The sequence below is a fragment of the Leiobunum rupestre genome, chromosome 3 (assembly GCF_980474605.1).
Source record: "Leiobunum rupestre chromosome 3, qqLeiRupe1.1.hap1, whole genome shotgun sequence".
Classification (NCBI taxonomy): domain Eukaryota; kingdom Metazoa; phylum Arthropoda; class Arachnida; order Opiliones; family Sclerosomatidae; genus Leiobunum; species Leiobunum rupestre.
Window position 1 is genome coordinate 41,185,748 of NC_143386.1, and position 25,945 is coordinate 41,211,692.

Here is a 25,945-nt window from a genome sequence, read left to right on the forward strand (position 1 = left end):
TCCCTTTAAACGACGCGGTCACGCGACTGACTTTCCCCTACTCTCTTTAAACGAAGCGACTGATTTTCCCCTACTCCCATTGAACGACGCGACTGATTTTCCCCTACTCCCTTTAAACGACGCGACTGATTTTCCCCTACTCCCATTGAACGACGCGACTGATTTTCCCCTACTCCCTTTGAACGACGCGACTGATTTTCCCCTACTCCCATTGAACGACGCGACTGATTTTCCCCTATTCCCTTTAAACAACGCGACTGATTTTCCCCTACTCCCATTGAACGACGCGACTGATTTTCCCCTACTCCCATTGAACGACGCGACTGATTTTCCCCTATTCCCTTTAAACGACGCGACTGATTTTCCCCTACTCCCATTGAACGACGCGACTGATTTTCCCCTACTCCCTTTAAACAACGCGACTGATTTTCCCCTACTCCCTTTGAACGACGCGACTGATTTTCCCCTACTCCCTTTAAACAACGCGACTGATTTTCCCCTACTCCCTTTGAACGACGCGACTGATTTTCCCCTACTCCCTTTGAACGACGCGACTGATTTTCCCCTACTCCCTTTGAACGACGCGACTGATTTCCCCTACTCCCTTTGAACGACGCGACTGATTTTCCCTATTTCCTTTAAACGAAGCGACTGATTTTCCCCTACTCCCATTGAACGACGCGACTGATTTTCCCCTACTCCCATTGAACGACGCGACTGATTTTCCCCTATTCCCTTTAAACAACGCGACTGATTTTCCCCTACTCCCTTTAAACGAAGCGACTGATTTTCCCCTACTCCCTTTAAACGACGCGACTTATTTTCCCCTATTCCCTTTAAACGACGCGACTGATTTTCCCCTACTCCCATTGAACGACGCGACTGATTTTCCCCTACTCCCATTGAACGACGCGACTGATTTTCCCCTATTCCCTTTAAACGACGCGACTGATTTTCCCCTACTCCCATTGAACGACGCGACTGATTTTCCCCTACTCCCTTTAAACAACGCGACTGATTTTCCCCTACTCCCATTGAACGACGCGACTGATTTTCCCCTACTCCCTTTGAACGACGCGACTGATTTTCCCCTACTCCCATTGAACGACGCGACTGATTTTCCCCTACTCCCAATGAACGACGCGACTGATTTTCCCTATTCCCTTTAAACGACGTGACTGATTTTCCCCTACTCCCTTTAAACAACGCGACTGATTTTCCCCTACTCCCTTTGAACGACGCGACTGATTTTCCCCTACTCCCATTGAACGACGCGACTGATTTTCCCCTACTCCCTTTAAACAACGCGACTGATTTTCCCCTACTCCCATTGAACGACGCGACTGATTTTCCCCTACTCCCATTGAACGACGCGACTGATTTTCCCCTACTCCCATTGAACGACGCGACTGATTTTCCCCTACTCCCTTTAAACAACGCGACTGATTTTCCCCTACTCCCATTGAACGACGCGACTGATTTTCCCCTACTCCCTTTGAACGACGCGACTGATTTTCCCCTACTCCCATTGAACGACGCGACTGATTTTCCCCTACTCCCATTGAACGACGCGACTGATTTTCCCTATTCCCTTTAAACGACGCGACTGATTTTCCCCTACTCCCTTTAAACAACGCGACTGATTTTTCCCTACTCCCTTTGAACGACGCGACTGATTTTCCCCTACTCCCATTGAACGATGCGACTGATTTTCCCCTACTCCCATTGAACGATGCGACTGATTTTCCCCTACTCCCATTGAACGACGCGACTGATTTTGCCCTATTCCCATTGAACGACGCGACTGATTTTCCCCTACTCCCTTTGAACGACGCGACTGATTTTCCCCTGCTCCCTTTAAACGACGCGACTGATTTCCCCTACTCCCATTGAACGACGCGACTGATTTTCCCCTACTCCCATTGAACGATGCGACTGATTTTCCCCTACTCCCATTGAACGACGCGACTGATTTTCCCCTACTCCCTTTGAACGACGCGACTGATTTTCCCCTACTCCCTTTAAACAACGCGACTGATTTTCCCCTGCTCCCTTTAAACGACGCGACTGATTTCCCCTACTCCCTTTGAACGACGCGACTGATTTTCCCCTACTCCCTTTAAACAACGCGACTGATTTTCCCCTACTCCCTTTGAACGACGCGACTGATTTTCCCCTACTCCCATTGAACGATGCGACTGATTTTCCCCTACTCCCATTGAACGATGCGACTGATTTTCCCCTACTCCCTTTAAACAACGCGACTGATTTTCCCATACTCCCATTGAACGACGCGACTGATTTTCCCCTACTCCCATTGAACGACGCGACTGATTTTCCCCTACTCCCTTTGAACGACGCGACTGATTTTCCCCTGCTCCCTTTAAACGACGCGACTGATTTCCCCTACTCCCATTGAACGACGCGACTGATTTTCCCCTACTCCCATTGAACGATGCGACTGATTTTCCCCTACTCCCATTGAACGACGCGACTGATTTTCCCCTACTCCCTTTGAACGACGCGACTGATTTTCCCCTACTCCCTTTAAACAACGCGACTGATTTTCCCCTGCTCCCTTTAAACGACGCGACTGATTTCCCCTACTCCCTTTGAACGACGCGACTGATTTTCCCCTACTCCCTTTAAACAACGCGACTGATTTTCCCCTACTCCCTTTGAACGACGCGACTGATTTTCCCCTACTCCCATTGAACGATGCGACTGATTTTCCCCTACTCCCATTGAACGATGCGACTGATTTTCCCCTACTCCCTTTAAACAACGCGACTGATTTTCCCATACTCCCATTGAACGACGCGACTGATTTTCCCCTACTCCCATTGAACGATGCGACTGATTTTCCCCTACTCCCATTGAACGACGCGACTGATTTTCCCCTACTCCCATTGAACGACGCGACTGATTTTCCCCTACTCCCATTGAACGACGCGACTGATTTTCCCCTACTCCCATTGAACGATGCGACTGATTTTCCCCTACTCCCATTGAACGACGCGACTGATTTTCCCCTACTCCCATTGAACGACGGGACTGATTTTCCCCTACTCCCTTTGAACGACGCGACTGATTTTCCCCTACTCCCTTTGAACGACGCGACTGATTTTCCCCTGCTCCCTTTAAACAACGCGACTGATTTCCCCTACTCCCTTTGAACGACGCGACTGATTTTCCCCTACTCCCTTTGAACGACGCGACTGATTTTCCCCTACTCCCTTTAAACAACGCGACTGATTTTCCCCTACTCCCTTTGAACGACGCGAATTATTTTCCCCTACTCCCATTGAACGACGCGACTGATTTTCCCCTACTCCCATTGAACGACGTGACTGATTTTCCCCTACTCCCATTGAACGACGCGACTGATTTTCCCCTACTCCCATTGAACGACGCGACTGATTTTCCCCTACTCCCATTGAACGACGCGACTGATTTTCCCCTACTCCCATTGAACGACGCGACTGATTTTCCCCTACTCCCATTGAACGACGCGACTGATTTTCCCCTACTCCCATTGAACGACGCGACTGATTTTCCCCTACTCCCATTGAACGACGCGACTGATTTTCCCCTACTCCCATTGAACGACGCGACTGATTTTCCCCTACTCCCTTTGAACGACGCGACTGATTTTCCCCTACTCCCTTTGAACGACGCGACTGATTTTCCCCTACTCCCATTGAACGACGCGACTGATTTTCCCCTACTCCCATTGAACGACGCGACTGATTTTCCCCTACTCCCTTTGAACGACGCGACTGATTTTCCCCTACTCCCATTGAACGACGCGACTGATTTTCCCCTACTCCCATTGAACGACGCGACTGATTTTCCCCTACTCCCATTGAACGACGCGACTGATTTTCCCCTACTCCCATTGAACGACGCGACTGATTTTCCCCTACTCCCATTGAACGACGCGACTGATTTTCCCCTACTCCCATTGAACGACGCGACTGATTTTCCCCTACTCCCATTGAACGACGCGACTGATTTTCCCCTACTCCCATTGAACGACGCGACTGATTTTCCCCTACTCCCATTGAACGACGCGACTGATTTTCCCCTACTCCCATTGAACGACGGGACTGATTTTCCCCTACTCCCTTTGAACGACGCGACTGATTTTCCCCTACTCCCATTGAACGACGCGACTGATTTTCCCCTACTCCCATTGAACGACGCGACTGATTTTCCCCTACTCCCATTGAACGACGCGACTGATTTTCCCCTACTCCCATTGAACGACGCGACTGATTTTCCCCTACTCCCATTGAACGACGCGACTGATTTTCCCCTACTCCCATTGAACGACGCGACTGATTTTCCCCTACTCCCTTTGAACGACGCGACTGATTTTCCCCTACTCCCTTTGAACGACGCGACTGATTTTCCCCTACTCCCATTGAACGACGCGACTGATTTTCCCCTACTCCCATTGAACGACGCGACTGATTTTCCCCTACTCCCTTTGAACGACGCGACTGATTTTCCCCTACTCCCTTTGAACGACGCGACTGATTTTCCCCTACTCCCATTGAACGACGCGACTGATTTTCCCCTACTCCCATTGAACGACGCGACTGATTTTCCCCTACTCCCATTGAACGACGCGACTGATTTTCCCCTACTCCCTTTGAACGACGCGACTGATTTTCCCCTACTCCCATTGAACAACGCGACTGATTTTCCCCTACTCCCATTGAACGACGCGACTGTTTTTCCCCTACTCCCTTTGAACGACGCGACTGATTTTCCCCTACTCCCTTTGAACGACGCGACTGATTTTCCCCTACTCCCATTGAACGACGCGACTGATTTTCCCCTACTGCCATTGAACGACGCGACTGATTTTCCCCTACTCCCATTGAACGACGCGACTGATTTTCCCCTACTCCCATTGAACGACGCGACTGATTTTCCCCTACTCCCATTGAACGACGCGACTGATTTTCCCCTACTCCCATTGAACGACGCGACTGATTTTCCCCTACTCCCATTGAACGACGCGACTGATTTTCCCCTACTCCCATTGAACGACGCGACTGATTTTCCCCTACTCCCTTTGAACGACGCGACTGATTTTCTCCTACTCCCATTGAACGACGCGACTGATTTTCCCCTACTCCCATTGAACGACGCGACTGATTTTCCCCTACTCCCTTTGAACGACGCGACTGATTTTCCCCTACTCCCTTTGAACGACGCGACTGATTTTCCCCTACTCCCATTGAACGACGCGACTGATTTTCCCCTACTCCCATTGAACGACGCGACTGATTTTCCCCTACTCCCATTGAACGACGCGACTGATTTTCCCCTACTCCTATTGAACGACGCGACTGATTTTCCCCTACTCCCATTGAACGACGCGACTGATTTTCCCCTACTCCCATTGAACGACGCGACTGATTTTCCCCTGCTCCCTTTAAACGACGCGACTGATATTCGTTCGGTTCAATGTCTGTTCGCAACTTAAGGCTATGTTGAAGAGCCACGTTGTAAATGTTAGCTGTCGTATGGGCGTATGTATTTAAGAAAATAGTTTAACTCTGATATTTGTGCACTTTAAGACTATTGAAGTGTAGGATTTGAACGTAAAATCGAGGATTTCCAACACGCGTACACAGTACCGAAGGGACGTAAGCTAAACGCGCCATATACGGGCGCTTTCAGAAATCGTTTCGCAAAAATAAAGCTTAAAGGCACGAAAAAACACGAGATGGAACCTAAAAGTGAAACAAAAATAAGCTTGGTTAGGTATTTATCTTTTCGTTGGTGAACATTTTCCGAATCGCTTTTGATTTTCGCCGCCGGGATTCTCGACTTATATAACATTGATTTTCTTCAAAAGACCCTTTTAACCGGAAAGCCCCGTATCTGGCTGAGCAAAAAATAAAAACCCAAACAAGCGCTAAAAATTGGTTATGAATACCGTCCTTAAGCCTGGTCGAAGCAAATTTAAACGTTTTTTAGATGCGTGTAGAATTGTTAAACGTTATATGTCACCTTGTCTTCCTTAGTGTGTGTAGGGAGCTGTTGGCCTGCGTGGCTTGAACGGCTTGCCACCACCCTCCTACGCATTATAACCCTGTCACCTGAATTGAAAGTCGCTAGATGACTTGGGTCTGAGGTGGTGCCTTGTGTATTAGCCTAGCTGATTATTATTGTTTAGTTTATGAACGTTCCCTATTAGGGGTTGTTCACACATTACTTAAATGGAATAGAACCTCAGGTATTTGGTGTGGAACACAAACGTTTGCAGCTCTGATCGCTCTTGCCTTTGGCTTTAGAAATGTTTGGCGCCACTGTACAGGGTAATTTGAAAAAAATGGAAGGGGTCTTCCATAAAGATTGCTTCGTAACGCAGAGTAACATTTCAAAAGTCTCCCACCCCAAAATTAGATAACAAATACACCACCCTCCTACGCATTGTAACCCGGACACCTGAAGTAATGGCTTCAAAAGTCGCTTGATGACTTAGGCCTAAGTTGGTGCCTTGGGTATTAGCCTAGCTGATTATTATTATTATTATTATAAACCCCGCTAAATTACAACAGCATCAAGAACCTTAAAATTATAAAATTTCTTTCATATTTCGTAAACGTCTGTTAAAATAATTGATAATTTAAGTGTCGGTATATAATAATGATATTTGACGTAAAATGTCTGCCAAAACGCCAGTAAAAGTGTTCCGCACGCAGCACACCGACGTACAGGGAGAAGTTGACGACCAGGCTGCAAAAACGCAAAATACACCATAAGAGCGACTTTACCACGGCAAAAGATGTCGTTTATAAATAAACACATATTTTGCAACGTCAGGCGGAGTGATACACGTAGCAAATTTGAAGCCGTAACGTGGTTTAACGGGTAATTCGCGCAAATTGAAAGTCACGCGTCTTAACTGCGAAGGTGCGTGTGACACTTTTATAGCCTAAAAGGGATGAGACCCATTATATCAAAATACGATATCGTTTAGAGATATATGGACCAAAAGCAAGATGTTATTTTTGGGCGGGGGCGGGAGAGGGGGGCGGAAAAAATGGGACGATAATATTTGATCTCGACCGTAACATTTTTGTGTTTTTATAGACGTAATAAAAAAATAAACAGGTTCCAGATCAAAGTGGAAGGTACGTAGGCTAAGATTAGAATAAATGATGGATGGAGGCGAGAGAACGTATAAAAATCAGCTTTCAGTGAGCACGCGCTCGATAAAAATGAAAATATCCTCTGAATAGAAAAGCGTGTGCTGGAAACTTTTTATAAATATTACGGAGATCAACGAGTGTTTTTGAGATATGTTCAACATCAAATCATAAAAGAAGTTTAGCGTGGCTTATATTTTCGAGTAAAATATATAGTGTATGGCCTACCGACGCTTCTATATAAGGCGAACTTCCCATTTTTCAACTGATTCTCTTTTGTATATAGAAACACATAAAGCTTTTTAATTTATTTTTAAAAAGACTTGGGAAAATAGTGGTTACAACAGCTCTAACATTTAAAATAGTTTTGAAATTTTAAATTCAATATTTAAACAGTAGATATATTTATAATAATATGTAGTGTAATGTAAATCTTCAAGACCTGGAAATCCCTTGTTATCGTTCCCTTACTTCTTAATGGTCCACGAAATCGTAAAAAAACTCAAATTAATTAAATTTTGAAGTAAGAGAGATTGACTTGTTTGAATTTCAAAAGGACATTGAATTTAAAATATTGTTGCTTGGAAATGTTGTCCTTAATTTTGGGTACTAGCGAATGAAAAGTATTTAAATAAAACATTAGTATAAATGAAACTCTGTTTTTGGAATGGATTTTCATTATTGATTCTCCGGGCTGTACTGGATTCACTCGTTCGAGGTCGAGAAATTATATTTTAAAAATAAAATACGATCGGATAAGATAAAATCAAAACCCATAAAGTTCAATAAAACCAGGATAAAATACGCATTGTCTTGTAGTCGGGGAAATGAATGATTTTGGCCCTCGCTAATAAATTATCGAACTAAGCCACTAGTAAACTACAGATCGGAATAAAAAATAAATAAAAAATGACTAAGAAAAATCTTGCATTTAAAGAGATGCTGAAAGAAAATACTTTTACAGATGCTATTTATTCAGATCTAAATCAGGGTTTATGGCCAACCCAAAAAAGAGGCTGTTTAAAGTAAAAACAATATACGTCCATCGTTAATTCAAATTAATTTGTATATAGCTTAACTAATTTGAAAGATGTTATAATATACGTAGATGATAAAGATTGAAAAAACTAATATGAACTTAGCATGCAAGAGAAATTTACTATTCGCGACCGTAAACTATCGCTACGCCCCCTTTGGTTCGCCATTGAAAGCTAGATTGGTAGCGGCTATAGCAAAAACTAATAGTTTTTTTTCGTCGTTTTTCGTAAATTTGACTTTATAAATAATGATACTTGCATTTTTATATTTTTTTTTACTAAATAAATTTGTAAAATTATTAAACTAGAAAATTTGTAAAATTATTAAACTAGAAAATTTGTAAAATTATTAAACTAGAAAATTTGTAAAATTATTAAACTAGAAAATTTGTAAAATTATTAAACTAGAAAATTTGTAAAATTATTAAACTAAATAAATTTGTAAAATTATTAAACTAGAAAATTTGTAAAATTATCCAACTATAAATATTTCAAAATTATCAGATTCTAAAATATTAAAAACTATCATAGTCATCGAGAAGGTAAAATAATCAGATTCTAAAATATGAAAAACTATCATAGTCATAGAGAAGGTAAAATAATCAGATTCTAAAATATGAAAAATTATAATAGTCATAGAGAAGGTAAAATAATCAGATTCTAAAATATGAAAAACTATCATAGTCATAGAGAAGGTAAAATAATCAGATTCTAAAATATGAAAAATTATAATAGTCATAGAGAAGGTAAAATAATCAGATTCTAAAATATGAAAAACTATCATAGTCATAGAGAAGGTAAAATAATCAGATTCTAAAATATGAAAAATTATAATAGTCATAGAGAAGGTAAAATAATCAGATTCTAAAATATGAAAAACTATCATAGTCATAGAGAAGGTAAAATAATCAGATTCTAAAATATGAAAAACTATCATAGTCATAGAGAAGGTAAAATAATCAGATTCTAAAATATGAAAAATTATAATAGTCATAGAGAAGGTAAAATAATCAGATTCTAAAATATGAAAAACTATCATAGTCATAGAGAAGGTAAAATAATCAGATTCTAAAATATTAAAAACTATCATAGTCATAGAGAAGGTAAAATAATCAGATTCTAAAATATTAAAAACTATCATAGTCATAGAGAAGGTAAAATAATCCTTATCATCAAATTAAATTCTAAACAGTTCAGAATAAAAACCACTGGTCAATAAGATATTAAGGAGCATAGTTTGTAGAGCATTGGGTAATTTCGTCGCCTCAAATATAACGTAATTTTCCTATTAATAAACGGACAAAACATTAGAAAATAAGGAAAAGCGTCCAGTTCAATTGACCGAGCTATTATTGGTTTTGCGAGCTAAACAAATCGCAACTATTTGGAACAAACACGGCAACAAACAACTGTTATCGAATTGCAAACGCGCGGGTGACAAAGTATAACAAATGATGAAAATTTCCCCCTTTTTGAATTAATCAATTTAGAGGGAACAAAACACCGCTATTCAATTAGAAAGATACGAGCGCCCCCTTTCGGAACACGCTCAAACAATAGCACCCCATTCCTCCTAAGGCTCCTGTGTAAATTTGCTTAAGCGCTTGTTCTCATACGAAAATTCTGCGAATATCGACATTCGACGAAGGTATTTTAAGAGCATCTATAAACTGGATTCGGGTCTAATTTCAAATATTTAGAGATAGTCTAGATGGCGTTTTGATGACATTTTAATGAAGGTTTTACGTTCTAATGTCAATAAAGACGGCGGTACGGTTGAAATATTAATTAATTTCCAAACAGCGTATAACCAAGAAGATAAATCATAACTATGGGAATTTTAGCGTTGCACGTATAACCAGTGAAAAACTGACCATATATTGAATCATATAGAAGCAGGGTTGCCACTTTTTTTTTTTAAATTAAATCAATTGACTTTTTTATTTAAATCAGTTTTTAATGAATTTATTGATTTTTATATAATTTATGGCCCTTTTGCTGTATAATTAACGGATATTTTACTTTTAGCAGTTAACTTATCTTGAATTAAATGAAATATTAATTAAATTTTATTATTATTTAATATTTTAGTTTGCTCAGATTTTCTATGTATTTTAAATTTTAAAGAACCTATTTTTGACCATTTTTTATTTATCCATTGAAATAAAATGTGTGATTTAAATCAATATATTTTTTTAAAAATCACTTGATTTAATTCTAGATTTAAATTAGGATTTAAATAAAAATGCACTTGATTTAATTCTAGATTTAAATTAGGATTTAAATAAAAATGCACTTGATTTAAATCTTCATTTAAACTATGATTTAAATAAAAAATCACTTGATGTAAATATTGATTTAAATTATGATTTAAATAAAATAATCACTTGATTTAAACATAGATTTAAATTATGATTTAAATAAAAAATCACTTGATGTAAATATTGATTTAAATTATGATTTAAATAAAATAATCACTTGATTTAAACATAGATTTAAATTATGATTTAAATAAATAATCACTTGATTTAAATATAGATATAAATTATGATTTAAATAAATAATCACTTGATGTAAATATGGATTTAAATAAAAAATCACTTGATTTAAATATTGATTTAAATTATGATTTAAATAAAAAATCACTTGATGTAAATATGGATTTAAATAAAAAATCACTTGATTTAAATATTGATTTAAATAAAAAAATCACTTGATTTAAATCTTGAATTAAATAAAAAAATCACTTGATTTAAATTTTGAATTAAATAAAAAATCACTTGATTTAAATATTGATTTAAATTATTATTTAAATAAAAAATAACTTGATTTAAATATTGATTTAAATTATTATTTAAATAAAAAATAACTTGATTTAAATATTGATTTAAATTATTATTTAAATAAAAAATAACTTGATTTAAATATTGATTTAAATTAGGATTTAAATATAAAAAATAACTTGATTTAAATACTGATTTAAATTATGATTTAAATAAAAAAATCACTTGGTCTAATTTCGCCAATAGATGGTAAATATTTCCAAGACTCGTATTTCACTAGACTGTTCTTAAAGTTTCTCAATAACCCTAAAAACTACTTCTTAGAGGTTTTTTATTTTCAAACTGGTCAAATTTATTTATTTCCGATGAAAATTGTTTATCGTTATCATATTCGAAAAATGTCTAAAAGTCTTTGTAATATCCGATTCGACAACTATTTGTCGGACCATCATTTATTGGAAATTCAAATGAAGGAATTTAAGATGTTCGATGGAGCGTAAATTCGTGTCATTACTTGAAACAATTTGGCGGTCCAGGCTTTTAAAACAATGCTATCCAATAACGGATTCGGATGCTCCCTATATCGGTTCACCCTTTCTAATCTGCGTTTGCGAAAATGACCACGTGAAAAGCGGAACAACGTGGCAAAAGTTTAAACTGAAAACGGTACTCGGACCAGGGCCAACCCGGTCGTTTTATCGCGGGTACGGAGAAAAGGGGGACTAAACTGGTCTGAAATTTGCCAATAGCATCTGTTGGTGGCACAGCCCATCCGGCAGATTCACCATGAGCGGTAATTAATGAGATTATTGATTGTAAAGTGGGTCAACCTCTTCACGAGGACGACAACAAGTCTCCCCAACGCGCCAAGTCCACCTCAAACTCCCTTCGCAAAGATACGAAGAACCTATTTTTGTTGGCTCGACTAAATCCCATTTTGGCGACTCTCACTGTTTGTGGGAGTGCATCCCGCATTCCTTCAATAATGGATGAATGCGAGAACAATTTCCCAGTTGCGTCTTATTTCAATTAAATCATGCAAATTCTCTCCAGAGCTGATCGAAGTCGAAGATTTGAACTTGTTGTTTTATTAATTATTACTTGTTTAATGTAAATGGAATCATTTAGATTCGCGAGAGTTCGAATGGGATCTTAATTTCGGTCAAAGCCAAATTACCCCTCACCGGTGGCATCTATGACTAAGATATCGAAGTAAATTTAGAAAAAGTTTTTTCGGAAAACGTTTATTGACCAAACTAGACCCCGACGCTGATCTTTTTTTTTGCGTCGCCGCCGAACGATTTTGAAAGGCGCGCCACCGACGGTTTTCCGTTGATATGAGTCTCTTTGCAGACTAAGCTTAACCAAAATGTAGTTCCTTCTTTATCACATAATTTCAACGAACGTCTTAAACTCCTAGAACAATGGTAAGTTTTTGGTAACGAAATTTCATATAAACGCGGATAACGCCGCCGCCGCCGCCGCACCAGTCAAAATTTCGCGGTGTCGGGGTCTAAGCCAAACGGAGAAAGACAAATATATTCTGTATGAAAAAACTCCTTTTACTGTCAGTTTTTTTGGGCCCATTTCCCACCGCGTCGAGACCTAACTTAATGCATATTTTCCACCCCCTTAGAGTCACTGGACCAAATGGGGCTCCTAAATTTAAGGGTCTTAGAAATAGTCCATGACTTGAATAGCTAGTTACTTAACCAAATAAAGGTAAAGTTAGCTCTTCCAACTTCCAACGGATGATGGGATCAGGTTATTCGGGTCATAAGTTTCAGATACCTGATACTAATCCTTTATATTTCCCTGCCAGAGCAATTTGATCTCTAATTGTATTTGACTCACATCGCAAATTCAGTCCTCTGAACAGTTATTTGACTTATACGTTTAGTCAGGAGTAAATAGGAGAAGTGCCAAAGTGACATAATTACCAAAAGTGTGTCAATCGGACCTATTTCTTAATGAATGTTACGAGCGAAGTACAAGTTAGGAGGGGAGAAGGGAAAGTATGCCTTGGGGAGGGAAGGAAGTTAAAACCTACAAATAACACCTCGTAGTGAGGAACGGAGGAACTAAGTAGCACTGGTCAAAGTTAGTGAATGTTTTGATTTTTCGTCGTTCTGTGGAGATGCTATCGCCATCTACCTACGATATAATACCATAGACTAAAAAAAGATCCAGAAAGGCGACAATAAATAGTCTATTATGTGGTCGATCTCGAGTCGAGCATTCATTAAACCTTTAGCATACGAAAGTACAGGGATTGTCACACTTTTGGTAATTATGTCACTTTTGAGAAGTGGGCATCATTGACATTTCCCGCCTTTTTTTCTCTCTCTTTTTGGAGTTTTTACGCGGATGAATACAACCAGAGAGGGAACTACAATGTACAAAGCTCCGAGCAAGTAAAACGCGTCTAATGCCGTAAATTGGCCCTATATCTAGCTGGCGTTTCGGTCGAGGGTTAAGGTTTATTCTCGGTTATATTTTCACTTTTTGTGACGCAAAAACGTTTAATTTGGAATGCCGGGAGGAAACATGAAGTATGTAAATGTTTCATTAACCCCAGTTTTACATATTTCTCCTTTAACATTGAAATTTAATAAATATAACGTTGGTAAAGTTTTTAACGCCTAAGGATCGGTGCCACTTCGGGGTTTCTCCAAGGCCTAGGAAACTGATAATGTACAATAAACCAACCAGAAAATATATTTCAGGACTAACTTAACTTACTGAAGTTGTTCGGGACTAAAAAAACAGGTCTTAACAAAATTTAAGGGGTTTATTAATTCACTTAAAAGAGCAAGTTGGGTACATTATCGAATCCGATTTCCTTTCAATATCGTCTAAGTCTCAGTTACCTCAGACACGGCCAACTTTGATTTCTCGCGCATCTCTCGCGCTACAGCGGCCGTCTCATTCGTTGACGTTTCTGTGTTAACCTATGAGCAAAAGATGTGTATGACGTCAGCGCCCCTAGCGGATTATTATTTTTAGTATAGTTTTTACATTGAAGACAATATAACCACCGAGCGTGGCGCTGACCTCCTACACATTATAGTACAGTTTATAGGGGGAAAATCCTTGCTCGCGGAATTTCGACGTATGTGTTGGCCGTAGTAGCGCGAACAGCGCGTGATCAAAGTTGGCCGTGCCTCAGATAACGCAAATGGAGTCTGAGACTCAGTCGTTTGGAAGCGCTAAATAAATCTACTTAAAATTAGAAAATTGGTAATACGATATAATTTTGTAACAACAAAACAGTTTAAATTTTTCAGTACTTACAAAGTTTCGCTAAAACAAATTACGAAGACAATATATTAATTATTTAAAATAGCGAATCTCATTCTTGAAAATTCGCACGAACTGTCTAAATAAAAAGCTTTAAATAAAATCTCCTTCGTTTGGCTGGTTAATGCGCGTTTCCAGTATTTTAATCCGGACTTTTGAGTAAGCTTCTGAAGCCGCGAAGCCTAATTTCGACTAATTAACAAGTGGAGAGGTGGGAAAACAATTTTCGCGGAGAATGAGCGGCTGTTGGCATCTCGCCTCGCGACTTCCCCCGGAGAGTTCTTTTCCGAGATGAGAGGGAATATACGTCCACCTAAGCCCTTGGAATCATAATTATTCAAAACCCCCAAATTTGCATTTTGTTTGCGCGTGACAAACACAACAGCTCAATTTCCGTGTTTAATTAGGGCCGGAATATACGCGGTAATAAATTGCATTATACGCGAAGAGATCTCGGTCTGATTCGACCTATTTATAAGTAGAAATTTTAATTGAAATCTACTCGAGTTTTCTTGATTTTTAACTTATTACCTGGAAATAATTTAAATCTCTAAGCCGATTTAGTAAGCCTTCTGACTGGCGTGTTTAATTTGTTCATATCAGTGGCAATAGTTTTCACAAATGATGAAACTTATATTCGTTCGCTTCAGTGTCAGGTCGCTATAAAGATCACTTAAGCCACGGTCACACTAGAGCCATCCTCCTTGCTAGAGCTTAAAACCCAGTTTAGGTCGCTTTGAATGTCAGTTTTGACCGCCGATGATATTTCATGGTTCACACGCGCGAAATCGCTTCACCCTGGTTCACTTATAGTCTAGGCTTAACGTCCTGTCGAATTATGACCAGAATTTTGAAAATACTAAAATGTATCCCAAAACAATTAGTTAATCATGATTACTATACATGCAGTAATATTATTTGACATTGTTTTGAATTTTATTCCCATTATTTTGGAAAATACGAGCAATTTTACTTACCCACCTGGTCGTTTTGAAAGCGATTTTAAGCGAACCGACTTGGACGAGGTGCTTCCCGAACAAACACGAAGCGATTTCTCAAGCTGCTTTTGAAAACAAGTTATCTTAAACGAAGCGATTTTAGGGGTAAGTGTGAACCTGGCTTTAGTAATGTTATATCCTTGTCTCGTTTACTTATATGTTAAACTAAAGGACTATAAAATAACGACACAAGCTCATACATGACTTGAACTAGATCTATATTTATCTACAAAGATCACAACTAAAGGATTGGTAACTCGACTAGAGGGCCTGACATAAGAAATACATAACACGCCCCTTTATTTTATTTTTTCAACAAAATAATTGAAATTAATTCATTAACTCTTTCCTTAAAGTCTCCTAACTTTGTGGTATTTATGAACCCAAGTCTAAACTAGCACTATTTGCATTTACCATTTCGTTCCAATTTCAAAGCGCAGGAGTTGAAGCCTTAAAGTAACTGGCATCTATATACAAACAACCAAAAAAAAGGCAAATTTGTTTTTTAAAAATGAAAACCCGAAGTTGGAAACAATTCATTCGAAGAGACCTTTAAATCTGGTCCGAGCAGGAAAACCAGAGGGAGCCCTAAGTCGCCTAGAAAGAAAGAGAGTGATTTGAAAAACTGCGGGAGCAACATTACCCCACTTTCCTTCTCCGCGTTCCCTGGCAGTCAAGACTAATAGCCTCACTGACATGGGCTAGCTACCAGAGAGTCTCTCCGTACACCAGCGAGGGTTGAGGCCATCTAGCCAGGACCCCACCCAATCCTTAAGCCGCCCCCGAAGCGCTCCCAGTCACCGCGCGGAACGGCGGAAGCCAGTGGAGAAGGTACAATCCGCGATCCAAACCCCTCTTGGCCGAGCTCGGTGGATGGGCGAATAAGAAAAATAAGGAAATATTCTGGGGCTAGATTTTGTGGCTTCCTTGGCAGATCCTCGCGAGCATCATTTATTGCGCGCTAAAAGGCTTCCAGGATTAAAAGACCGGACTTACATTTCCGTTTTCTGCTCTAACTCTCTCTCTCTCTCTGGTTGTTCTGGTTTGTTACAGTTCCGGGGCAAGAGGTGGAGGAGGAGAAACCGAGGCTTAAGCGAGGGACCCTTTTTTCGCCATTCCGATGTCGTTTATAACTGCTTCAATGTTTCTTTTGTACCATCATTGCTAAAGACTTATACAAAGGTCCCGCGAGTATAAGAGATTTGTGTCGGATAATGATGATGGCGTTTTTACAGCGTGCACGGAGATATATTTGCCTGCAATTACGATTTTAAATTGCTTAAGGATTTCGCCAAAATAAAGGCGGCCAATTTTAAAGGGGATAATTTATAATGACTTAAGGACATTAACCGTATTTTAAAACTGTTCATAAAACTTTGTGAATTAATTTTTAACGAACCCGAATTTTCTGTGTTGACTAAATTGTGATGTCCTTTAGGAAGCATTCGATCTTGGACGAATAATTACTGGACGCGGTTCGTGTTTTTATGGCAGCGCCACTTGTAGCGCCGTAGTGTCAAGAATTGGAAAGATTTCTATCCAAATACTAAACACGTGCCCGGGGATTTTGCTTAGGTTTCGAGTCCAGTAATTATTCGTCCGAGATTCGATATTGTTTATCTGGAAGCAGTGAGTATTTCAATAATGCAGGGTATTATTTCAGGGTTTGAAGGCGTAAGCGCAGTGATACAGCTTAGGAATAAAGTAGTTCCTACCATAACCCATTTACATCTAGTTTATCGATAACTTTAAATATTTTTTTTGAGATTTAAATATTTCTTTTGAGATTTAAATATTTCTTTTGAGATTTAAATATTTCTTTTGAGATTTAAATATTTCTTTTGAGATTTAAATATTTCTTTTGAGATTTAAATATTTCTTTTGAAATTTAAATATTTCTTTTGAGATTTAAATATTTCTTTTGAGATACATATATGCCTTCATATGAAACATATCTTCTTAGATTTAAGACACATAATACCCCACCAAACCTCGTCACAATTTACAGTTTAGTAATAGTCTTCCTTAGGATATTTACTTAATTCACCCCGATCTATTTGGCTTCCAAACCGTCTATTAAAATATGAACTAGAACCTGCGAAGGTATATTCGAAGCAAGAGGAGCTGGGTTCGATTCCAGCTTGCGGCACTGGGTGGAAACTCGGAACTACTCCTTCCGCGTTGAGTTTGCAAGTTCTCTCCCCACTGGTTAAGGGATTTTTCCCTGAATTCTTTGGTTTCCCCTTTAAAAACAAATTGTAGAGGTGAACAATAGGTGGCCTATTTTAGAACTAAAAGTGTACTCTTTTTGCCCTAAAACGTTTTATTCGTCTGTTCCGGGAATGAGAATTACTCCGCCTTATATAAACTATTCGCTTGTTCCGGAGTATTAGGGCTACTCTTTTTACACCTTCTGAAAAGGAGGTGTAAAGGAGTAAATCTCATTTTGTCGTGTGCTAGCCAGAATTTATCCGCTAAAAAGGCCACAGGCAGCCATTTTGGAAAAACATTTTTAACCCGACTCGAACTATTCGCTACCACAGAATCGGAGTATAATGACGTCAGCCATTTTGGAAAAAACGTTATCTACCCTGACTCGAACTCTTCACCACCACAGAATCGGAGTAAAATGACGTAAGCCATTTTGGAAAATACATTTCTACCCCGACTCGAAATATTCCCTAAAACAGAATCGGAGTAAAATGACGTCATAGCCTTACTCTTCTTACCCTACTCCGAAATCCCGGAACAAGCGAAAAGAAACCACCTACTAATAGTAGGTATAGGAGCTTTTGCTCACGTGGCATGAAGGGCTTGGCACCAACTTCCTACGCAGTAAAACCACCGGGACTAATTGCATTAAAGGTTTCTAGATGACTTGGACCTAAGGTGGTGTCTTGGGTATTATCCTAGCTGATTATGATTATTATACTTCGATCGTAAGATATACATCATACATTTCCGTTAAAAACCACAACTTCATCCGTTAAACAAATAATTCAAACATTCGAAATCACCGTTTCAAGGCGCGTCTTAAAATCCCCCCTCAACTTCAATAACGCGCTAAAATGGAAAAGGGATGACTCGAATCCATACAAAACACTAGGACCAAACAAAGCTTAACGAGAAGTGGTGGTGGCCAAATCAAATAGGGGAAAGCACGAGGGGGTTCCCAAGACGGAAGCCCGAGACTTTTGGGAAGCTGTTCCCCTTTTACAAATCCCCCCATCCTATAAAAAGATTGTAAACTTGATTTGTCCCGACACGATGATTAGATGTAAACAGAAATCGCTCAAGCGGATAAAAGGGGGTCACCAACGATGAAGATGGAATAGGGCAGATTTTATGAAGGCAGAGAGAGAGAGCGAAGGGAAGGGAAAAAAACAGAACGCCATCTAACGAGATCCTTCGGAAGCTTTCGACAAACGAAGCTAGCCCCAAAATTGTCCCCGCGCTTTAGGAAAACAATGGCTTGGATGGGGGGGGGACCACAATTTAGCGTTTTTTTCCTCTTCCTTCGTGCTTCCTTTGGTTCGACTCGGAGAGGACCAACGGACGGGAAGTTAAAGCCAAGGTCTAGCCGTGTATTCGATACATCTTTACTATCATGCAAACTATACCGTTTCCCGGAATATGGTCCCACTATTAGGTCACTGTAGCGTCATCAACAGCACCAGGGAGGCGATTGCGAAGATGAGAAAGGTTATGTCTCTTCTCAGAGAGGGAGAAGGGGTGGCGAAGGGGGAACAGAGTGCAGTGGCAAATTGATTACAGATGGCCCTACGACGGATGGCAAAAAATGTTTAACCCCAATTGAGGGTTGTGTCCCGAAAGAACACACATTGAGGCTGGTACATTTGTTCCCATTCGGTCATGTCAGTGGAAAGCCTTTCAATTTCGTTACCCTTTTTCCTTTTAAGAAAAAAAAATCTCGCTAGAACCGTATTTTTACGACCACGTTTAAAGGAATATTGACGTTTTCAAATTGACACTTTGCGGCATATTTGATAGCGAAGCTTTCTAATTCTATAAATATGTATTATTTTTATTTATTTATATTAACGCGTAAGTTGCAAACAGATTTTCGAAATAGAAACTTAACTATATACTTCTTATTTTTGTCGTTCATTTGATGATGGGTTTTCCGAAAATGTAACTCACTTGATGAAATACCGTCGTTAAGTTTATTTAATAGTAAAATTAAATTTACGTGCAGCGCCCCGCTGCGGCTTTTATTCTGAACGATAATTTTATCGCGCCTAGTTTGTGACGTCATAGACTATGGTTCTGTCTGAATTTTTCCCACTGCATCCGGTAGATTATATAGTCCCCACTATCCTACCAAGATCATTCTTGTAATATCCTTGCTAGATAATATGGCGATGCCAATTTGGCACGCGCTCTAAAGGATAAGTGTGAGCGCTTGTTTTTAAAACCATGTAAGCTCCCACGTATAAAATTCAGTAGTAGAATCCCGTAATTCTATAGGAGATTTCTCGGATTCGGTCACGGAATCAGTAGCATCTACATTTTGTACGCAAGCCTCAGCTCTATGTTGGGGATAGCGGCCAATGAGAAATAACGTGTAGTCAATGACGTCAATCACCACGCTAAAATTCAAATTGTTTTATTTCTAATTATTTAAGAAGCGGAAAGCAACGAAACTTTACATTTGGGTATTTTAAACGTATGCGCTTCGTTTAATATCAAAATTAAGGTGGTAACGAATAATTTGCAACCTATTACAATCCTCCTAGTTTCATTTCCCATTGTTATGACCTATCGAAATACTTTTATCGTATTATTTACTAACCCGCCCTACCATTGAGCAAAAATGCAACTTCCATCCCAAAGCGCTTATAGATAGATAGATAGATAGATACAAACCCAAGAAGGCAACTTCTCCCTGAACACCAGTGCATTGCGTGTGAAATACATTTACAGGCGACTGACCTATTTTGACCTAATATTGAAAGCCAACCAAAAATCGCTTCCAAAAAGAACAATTTTATAAAGTCAAAGGTCGCCTTAATAGTTAATAAGCATAGGCGTCAAACATCTAAGCAGCGTATATAGAGTTAATCAAGCTAATGCGTGGCTACTTCCTCGTAGAATAGAGTTCGAATAAAACCTTTTAACAATTTGAAAATCCCTTTTACAATAACGTCGGTACTAAGCGAGGGATCACGGTGGCGAGCGACGAAACAATAGATGGCGTCCCAGGCGAAAGAAAAAGTGCATGAAATAGATTATAAAAGAAATAAAAGAAACCCCTAAAGCGAAACGATGGATTCCCGAGAAGGGAGACACATCTATATACTTTTACGCGTTTTACGTACACGTTTTAAGGGAGCGAAGGGAAGGACTACTTTTTGTAATCAGCTTAGCGGTCGCTGCACGGAGCGTAAATAGGCGCGGACGAGCAATGGATCTAATTTAATTTGCCCCCGGGGGCTGACTTTGCAACGAAACCTTTCTCTCCTACCCCCCACCATTATCCACGCGGCCATTCTACGGATATAACATTCCAGCCATACAAGGATTTCCCACCCCAGCATCGCTATCCGAAATTGGACTGTTTGCGTCATCCTCCGAGGGATTGTTTACTTTTCGTTCCAATGGGAGGAAGACTTTTCTTTCACCGATTCCGTTACGGTGGCGCCACCTATTTACCATTGTTAAAAACACTCTGACCAGTGGAAGATTTATCATAAGGCTATCAGCGATAATTGAACTCGTTTATATGAACGCCGAAATGTGATCGCCACCATTTTGTACATGCCATTATCGCAACAGCGCTATTATGGGTGTTTTTGTGTGTTGTAAATAGTAGGTTTTCTTTGCTACTAATTGCAACTAGAGAAATACAATTTTATTCTTTAATTTTGGTATTTCTCTCAACGGCTTTGCCAAGAAGGGGGCGATTTTTTTTATGATTTTTTGTACATTTCTTTTGGTGTACGAGATTTTAAAAAAATAAATGAATTCAAGATTCTTAAATGAATTTCGAATCTTGCAGATTCGGGAAGACCCGATTTTGAAACTAGTTTTCGAGTTTTTAAGCACTGATATCTAGATCCTTAGCACCGTTTTGAATATTTGGTTGTTGATTTTAGATAGAGTTCCAAGAACATACGCGATACTTTCGCAAATATCTACTAATAAAATCTCAAGAGAACGTACAATCGTGACCCGAATATAGAGCTCTCAGTTGTAAGTTAGAATAAATTAGGCGAGACACTTTTGGCTAAGTACGAAATGGCTTTTTTACCAAGTTACTTATTCTCGCTATACTTTACGGTCTACGGAAGAGGAAAAATTGCAAGGAGAAGATAAAAGTAATTTGCACAGTTGGATGCAAAAAAATCACCCGAAAAGAATTTTATTTTACTTCCCGCTGTTCCAACGTCTCTCTTCGGTCGGGGAGTGGATGCATTAGTCTTCGTAAATCGTAAAATATGTCTTTTAGGCGAAAAGGAAAACAACATAATGCCCTTATGAAGAAGCGTCATTAGTAAATGAGGCGCGGATAGCTTAAATCAAATAAAGAATAAGACTTTTTTCACATAGCGAATAAAATAAAATACTGTTATGATAAAACTAAATAAAGAATTCCAAGATATTCTACAAGTATGGATATATTCCTCTTTATTGAGATTAAGCGCTGACAACGTGTACAAAAAAAGTTTAAATTACGAAGTATAGAAAAACGTATTAAATACTGAGTAAAGAAAAAAACGTAAATAACTCAGTACAGAAAACGTGTAAATAACTCCGTATGAAAAACGTGTAAATTACTCAGTACGGAAAATGTGTAAATTATTCATTAAAGAAATCGCAGACAAAATCGTGCTAACTGATCAGAGAGAAACGTGGAAATTACTAACTTGGTAAAACGCGTAAATTACTCAGTACGGAAAATTTGTAAATTACTCACGTTTACTCAGTAAGGAAAACGTGCTTACTCAGTAAAAAAACGTGCATACTCAGTAAGGAAAACATTTAAATTACTCAGTAAGGAAAATATTTAAATTGTTCAGTAAGGAAAACATGCTTACTCAGTAGAGGAAACCTGCTTGTTGAGCAGAGAAAAATTGTAACATACTGCCGAGAAAACGTCTAAAATACTGATTATTGTAAATCATAGAAATAGAAATGAGACCAGAACCACTGCGCTTTCCATTAGGATGGATTCGGGCCATCGACAAACTACTACAGGACTGTTATTACTGTATTAAGCACCCATAGAGGATTTATCTTTTAACTGTCGCGCTATCCATGAGAGTTAAAAGTCTAGTACAAGATGGCGAATACTGCTGTGGTGTTATTTTACGAGTTGGTTGGTAATTAATTTTAAGTGATGGCACCGAAAAAGAGTTATTAAGGTTTATTGAGATTCTTTGAATAATCATTTTGTGGACTTCGTAAAGCATCATCTAGTTTATTAATCGATTCGCCAAGAACCGTCTGAAACCTATTTTGAAGAATACCTAGAAGAGTAAAATTATTTATTATTAGTTAAACTATGGTTTAAAGTTAATTATTAGGTAAATTTTAATTTTTTTTCTGGGCTATTTTCCCTTTTTAAAAATTCAAGCTCGATCCGTTTCCGTGGAGGCTGCCATCTTGTACCAGGGTCCCCAGAGGTCCTATAATTCCTATAAAATCCTATATTTACGAAAATGTCCTATAACATCCTATATTTTTTGCAAAATCCCCCAAAAGTCCTATAAAATCCTATATTTACGAAAATGTCCTATAACATCCTATATTTTTTGAAAAATCCCCCAAAAGTCCTATAAAATCCTATATTTACGAAAATGTCCTATAACATCCTATATTTTTGCAAAATCCCCCAAAAGTCCTATAAAATCCTATAATTTTGATATTTTGCCCATTTCAAATCCAGCCACTCAGTTAAATTGTTAGATTTAGCTATTGCATAAATTCCTATACACAATCATTCTAGTCTATACTTTTGTTATTGTTTAGCTAATAGTATATTTTTGTGATTAAATGGTTAAATAGTTTCTATTTTTTAAGTAAAAATCAAAAATTTATTTCCCTAAATATAGATTTTGTTTTTAAATACATAAAGTTAGTAAATGAAATAGCATATGTAATCCTTTAAAATCATATAATTTTGTAAAAATAGTCCTGTTAAGTCCTATATTTTTAGATAAATAATCCTATTTTTCCTATAAACAAATTGAAGATTTGAGTGGGGGGCCCTGTCCATTTCATTGTATAAAAGTATCGCTAATTTTAATAAACAATTAAAAGTAAAAGTAAAAAAACAGTCATTTATCATAAATGTATTAATTTGAACATAAATCTTAAATATTTTGCCAGAAATTTTAATTTCTTAAAACCCTCAGCTTTTTGAAACTGCCAAGAAAACAATTATACTGTTATGGCAAAAAATATTATAAATTTGACGTTATCCAGGTTTCATTATGAAAAATACCCTAGTGGCACAATTATAAACGATTATGTTGATGTTAAATAAGAAAAAATGCATGAGAATAACTGAAATAATGTAAATGTTTTGTACAATGGGTTTCAAATTATAATCATACCCTAGTGGCACAGTTATAAACGATTATGTTGATGTGATAAAAGCAAAAATGCATGAGAAAAACAGAAGCAGTCGTACTTATGTTAATTATCTTAAGTAACTTATGTTTTTATAACAAACGCTATTATATGAATACTGAATGGCTTAGTTGTTTGTGGTAAGTCCAATATGGTAATTTAATAATGAATACTCAATGATGAAGATAATATTTACGTAATATTTACAAAGTACTCAGCATGATTGTATTATTTCGCAGGGAGTTTGGCCGAGAATGAGCTCAGAGGACCTGTCCTGACGTTGGAGCCGCCGAGTAAGGTCACATTTCTGAACGGCAGCGGGGCTTCCTTGCATTGCAAAGCGACGGGGCAGCCAACGCCGACCATCAGCTGGACGACGCCGGACGGAACGCCACTGGCCGATGTCCCGGGTTTGAGAATGGCCCTCCCCAACGGGACGCTCCTCCTACTTCCGTTTCCGGGGGAGCGGTTCCGGCAAGAGGTTCACCTTATCAAGTGTAGATGCGTCGCCTCCAACAGCGTAGGCAAAACGGGGAGCAGGGACGTTCAGATCAAAACAGGTACGTCACAAACACACGATGACGTCATTCCCTAGACGCTCATTCATAGCATAGCAAATAGGAAGAGTAAAATCTTAGAATTCAGTCAGATAACGTGAGTAGCTAAGATTTCCATATTTTATCAAAACGGGTATTCTGCGCGGTAAAGAGTAATAATAATAATCAGCTAGGCTGATACCCAAGGCACCAACTTAGGCCCAAGTCATCTAGCGACTTATAACGCCTTTAAACAGGTGGCCGAGTTATATTGCGTAGAAGGGTGGTGGCAAGCCCTGCATGCCACGCGAGCCAACAACTCCCTGCACTCATTATTACCGTTAACCTCAACAAGTTTCTATGGAAATAGGAAATCGAAGAACTAGGGGGAAACCGCTTTAACCCGTTGGGAGATAACTTGCAAACTCAACGCGGAAGGAGTGGTTCCGAGTTTTGCCCCCAGTGAAACAAGCTGGGATCGAACCTGGCTCCTCTTGCTGCGAGGTGAAAGCGCTAACCACTTCGTTTATACTCAGGGTTTTGTAAGGCAAAACTAAACTTAAGAAAATATACATTCTATAGTATTTAATTTAATCATTCATTTATATTGGAAAATAATGGTTTTAATTAATACTAATCAAAATTAAATAAATTATCAAAACCACGGCTTCAAAGTTCTTACTACAAGCCTCCCCGTGTTGAACTTGTTGTGAAATTCCCGTACACAACATTTGCTAGTGTCCGTCCCAGGGTTGGCAAAAAACCGGCTTTTTTTAAAATTGAAAAATCCAGTATGGTTAAAACCGGCTGTAACCGGTGGTTTAAACCGGTTAAAACCATTAATAAAAAATGATCAAATTCCTTATATCAAGCCCTCATTGCTCAAATTTCCCGATTTAAAAATTACGTTTTTGCGCGTGACAGTACCTTTACATTGTGAGGTATAGGAGAGTTATTTACCCGCTTTTATACCCTAACATGGCAGCGTATTTTCACGCGCAAAATTAATTTTAAGATACCCTAATTGCTTATATGTTAGCTCTCATTACTTGCGACAAAAAGTGAAGGTTAAGTTTTGTTAATGTTTCTAATTAATTTCTCAATTTGTTTTATAAAAAAAAAGTGGTTTTAACCATGGATTTTATTTGATGGTGAAATCGGCTTAAACCAGGGTGGTTTAATCCAGTCTGGCTGGCTCTTGCCAACCCTGGTCCGTCCCCTCGCTTGTTCTAGAACACATTTAAAAATATGCCAACCATGCAAATATTGAAAGCCATCAGAATATGCGATCAGTCCAAATTTTTCTCGGCATAAGTAAAAATTCTAAGAATTCTTCCCTTGATAGTGATAAAAACGGGGGGAAATGATAAATAACTATCGCAGCTAATGTTCTAGTCAGTTTACTTGATGCTGAAGAAAATAAACAGCATGATATTTTTGTGGACGAAAATTAATTTCAGACAAAAACGAATGGTAAATATTTCCTTAAAATTATAAGTAAAATGTTTTCTTCCTTCATATATT

The 25,945-nt window shown here is 38.6% G+C and overlaps 1 protein-coding gene across 7 annotated transcripts in view; it reads left to right on the forward strand.

The window, feature by feature from the left end:
* Positions 1 to 25,945, forward strand: part of LOC149951791 (cell adhesion molecule Dscam1-like) — a 228,817-nt gene that overhangs the window by 186,287 nt on the left and 16,585 nt on the right. For all 7 annotated transcript variants that reach the window (XM_090168209.1, XM_090168207.1, XM_090168208.1 and 4 more), the window contains exon 2: positions 24,125 to 24,445. In XM_090168209.1, the coding sequence (XP_090024335.1) occupies positions 24,125 to 24,445 (321 nt within the window). The remainder of the gene's footprint in view (positions 1 to 24,124; positions 24,446 to 25,945) is intronic.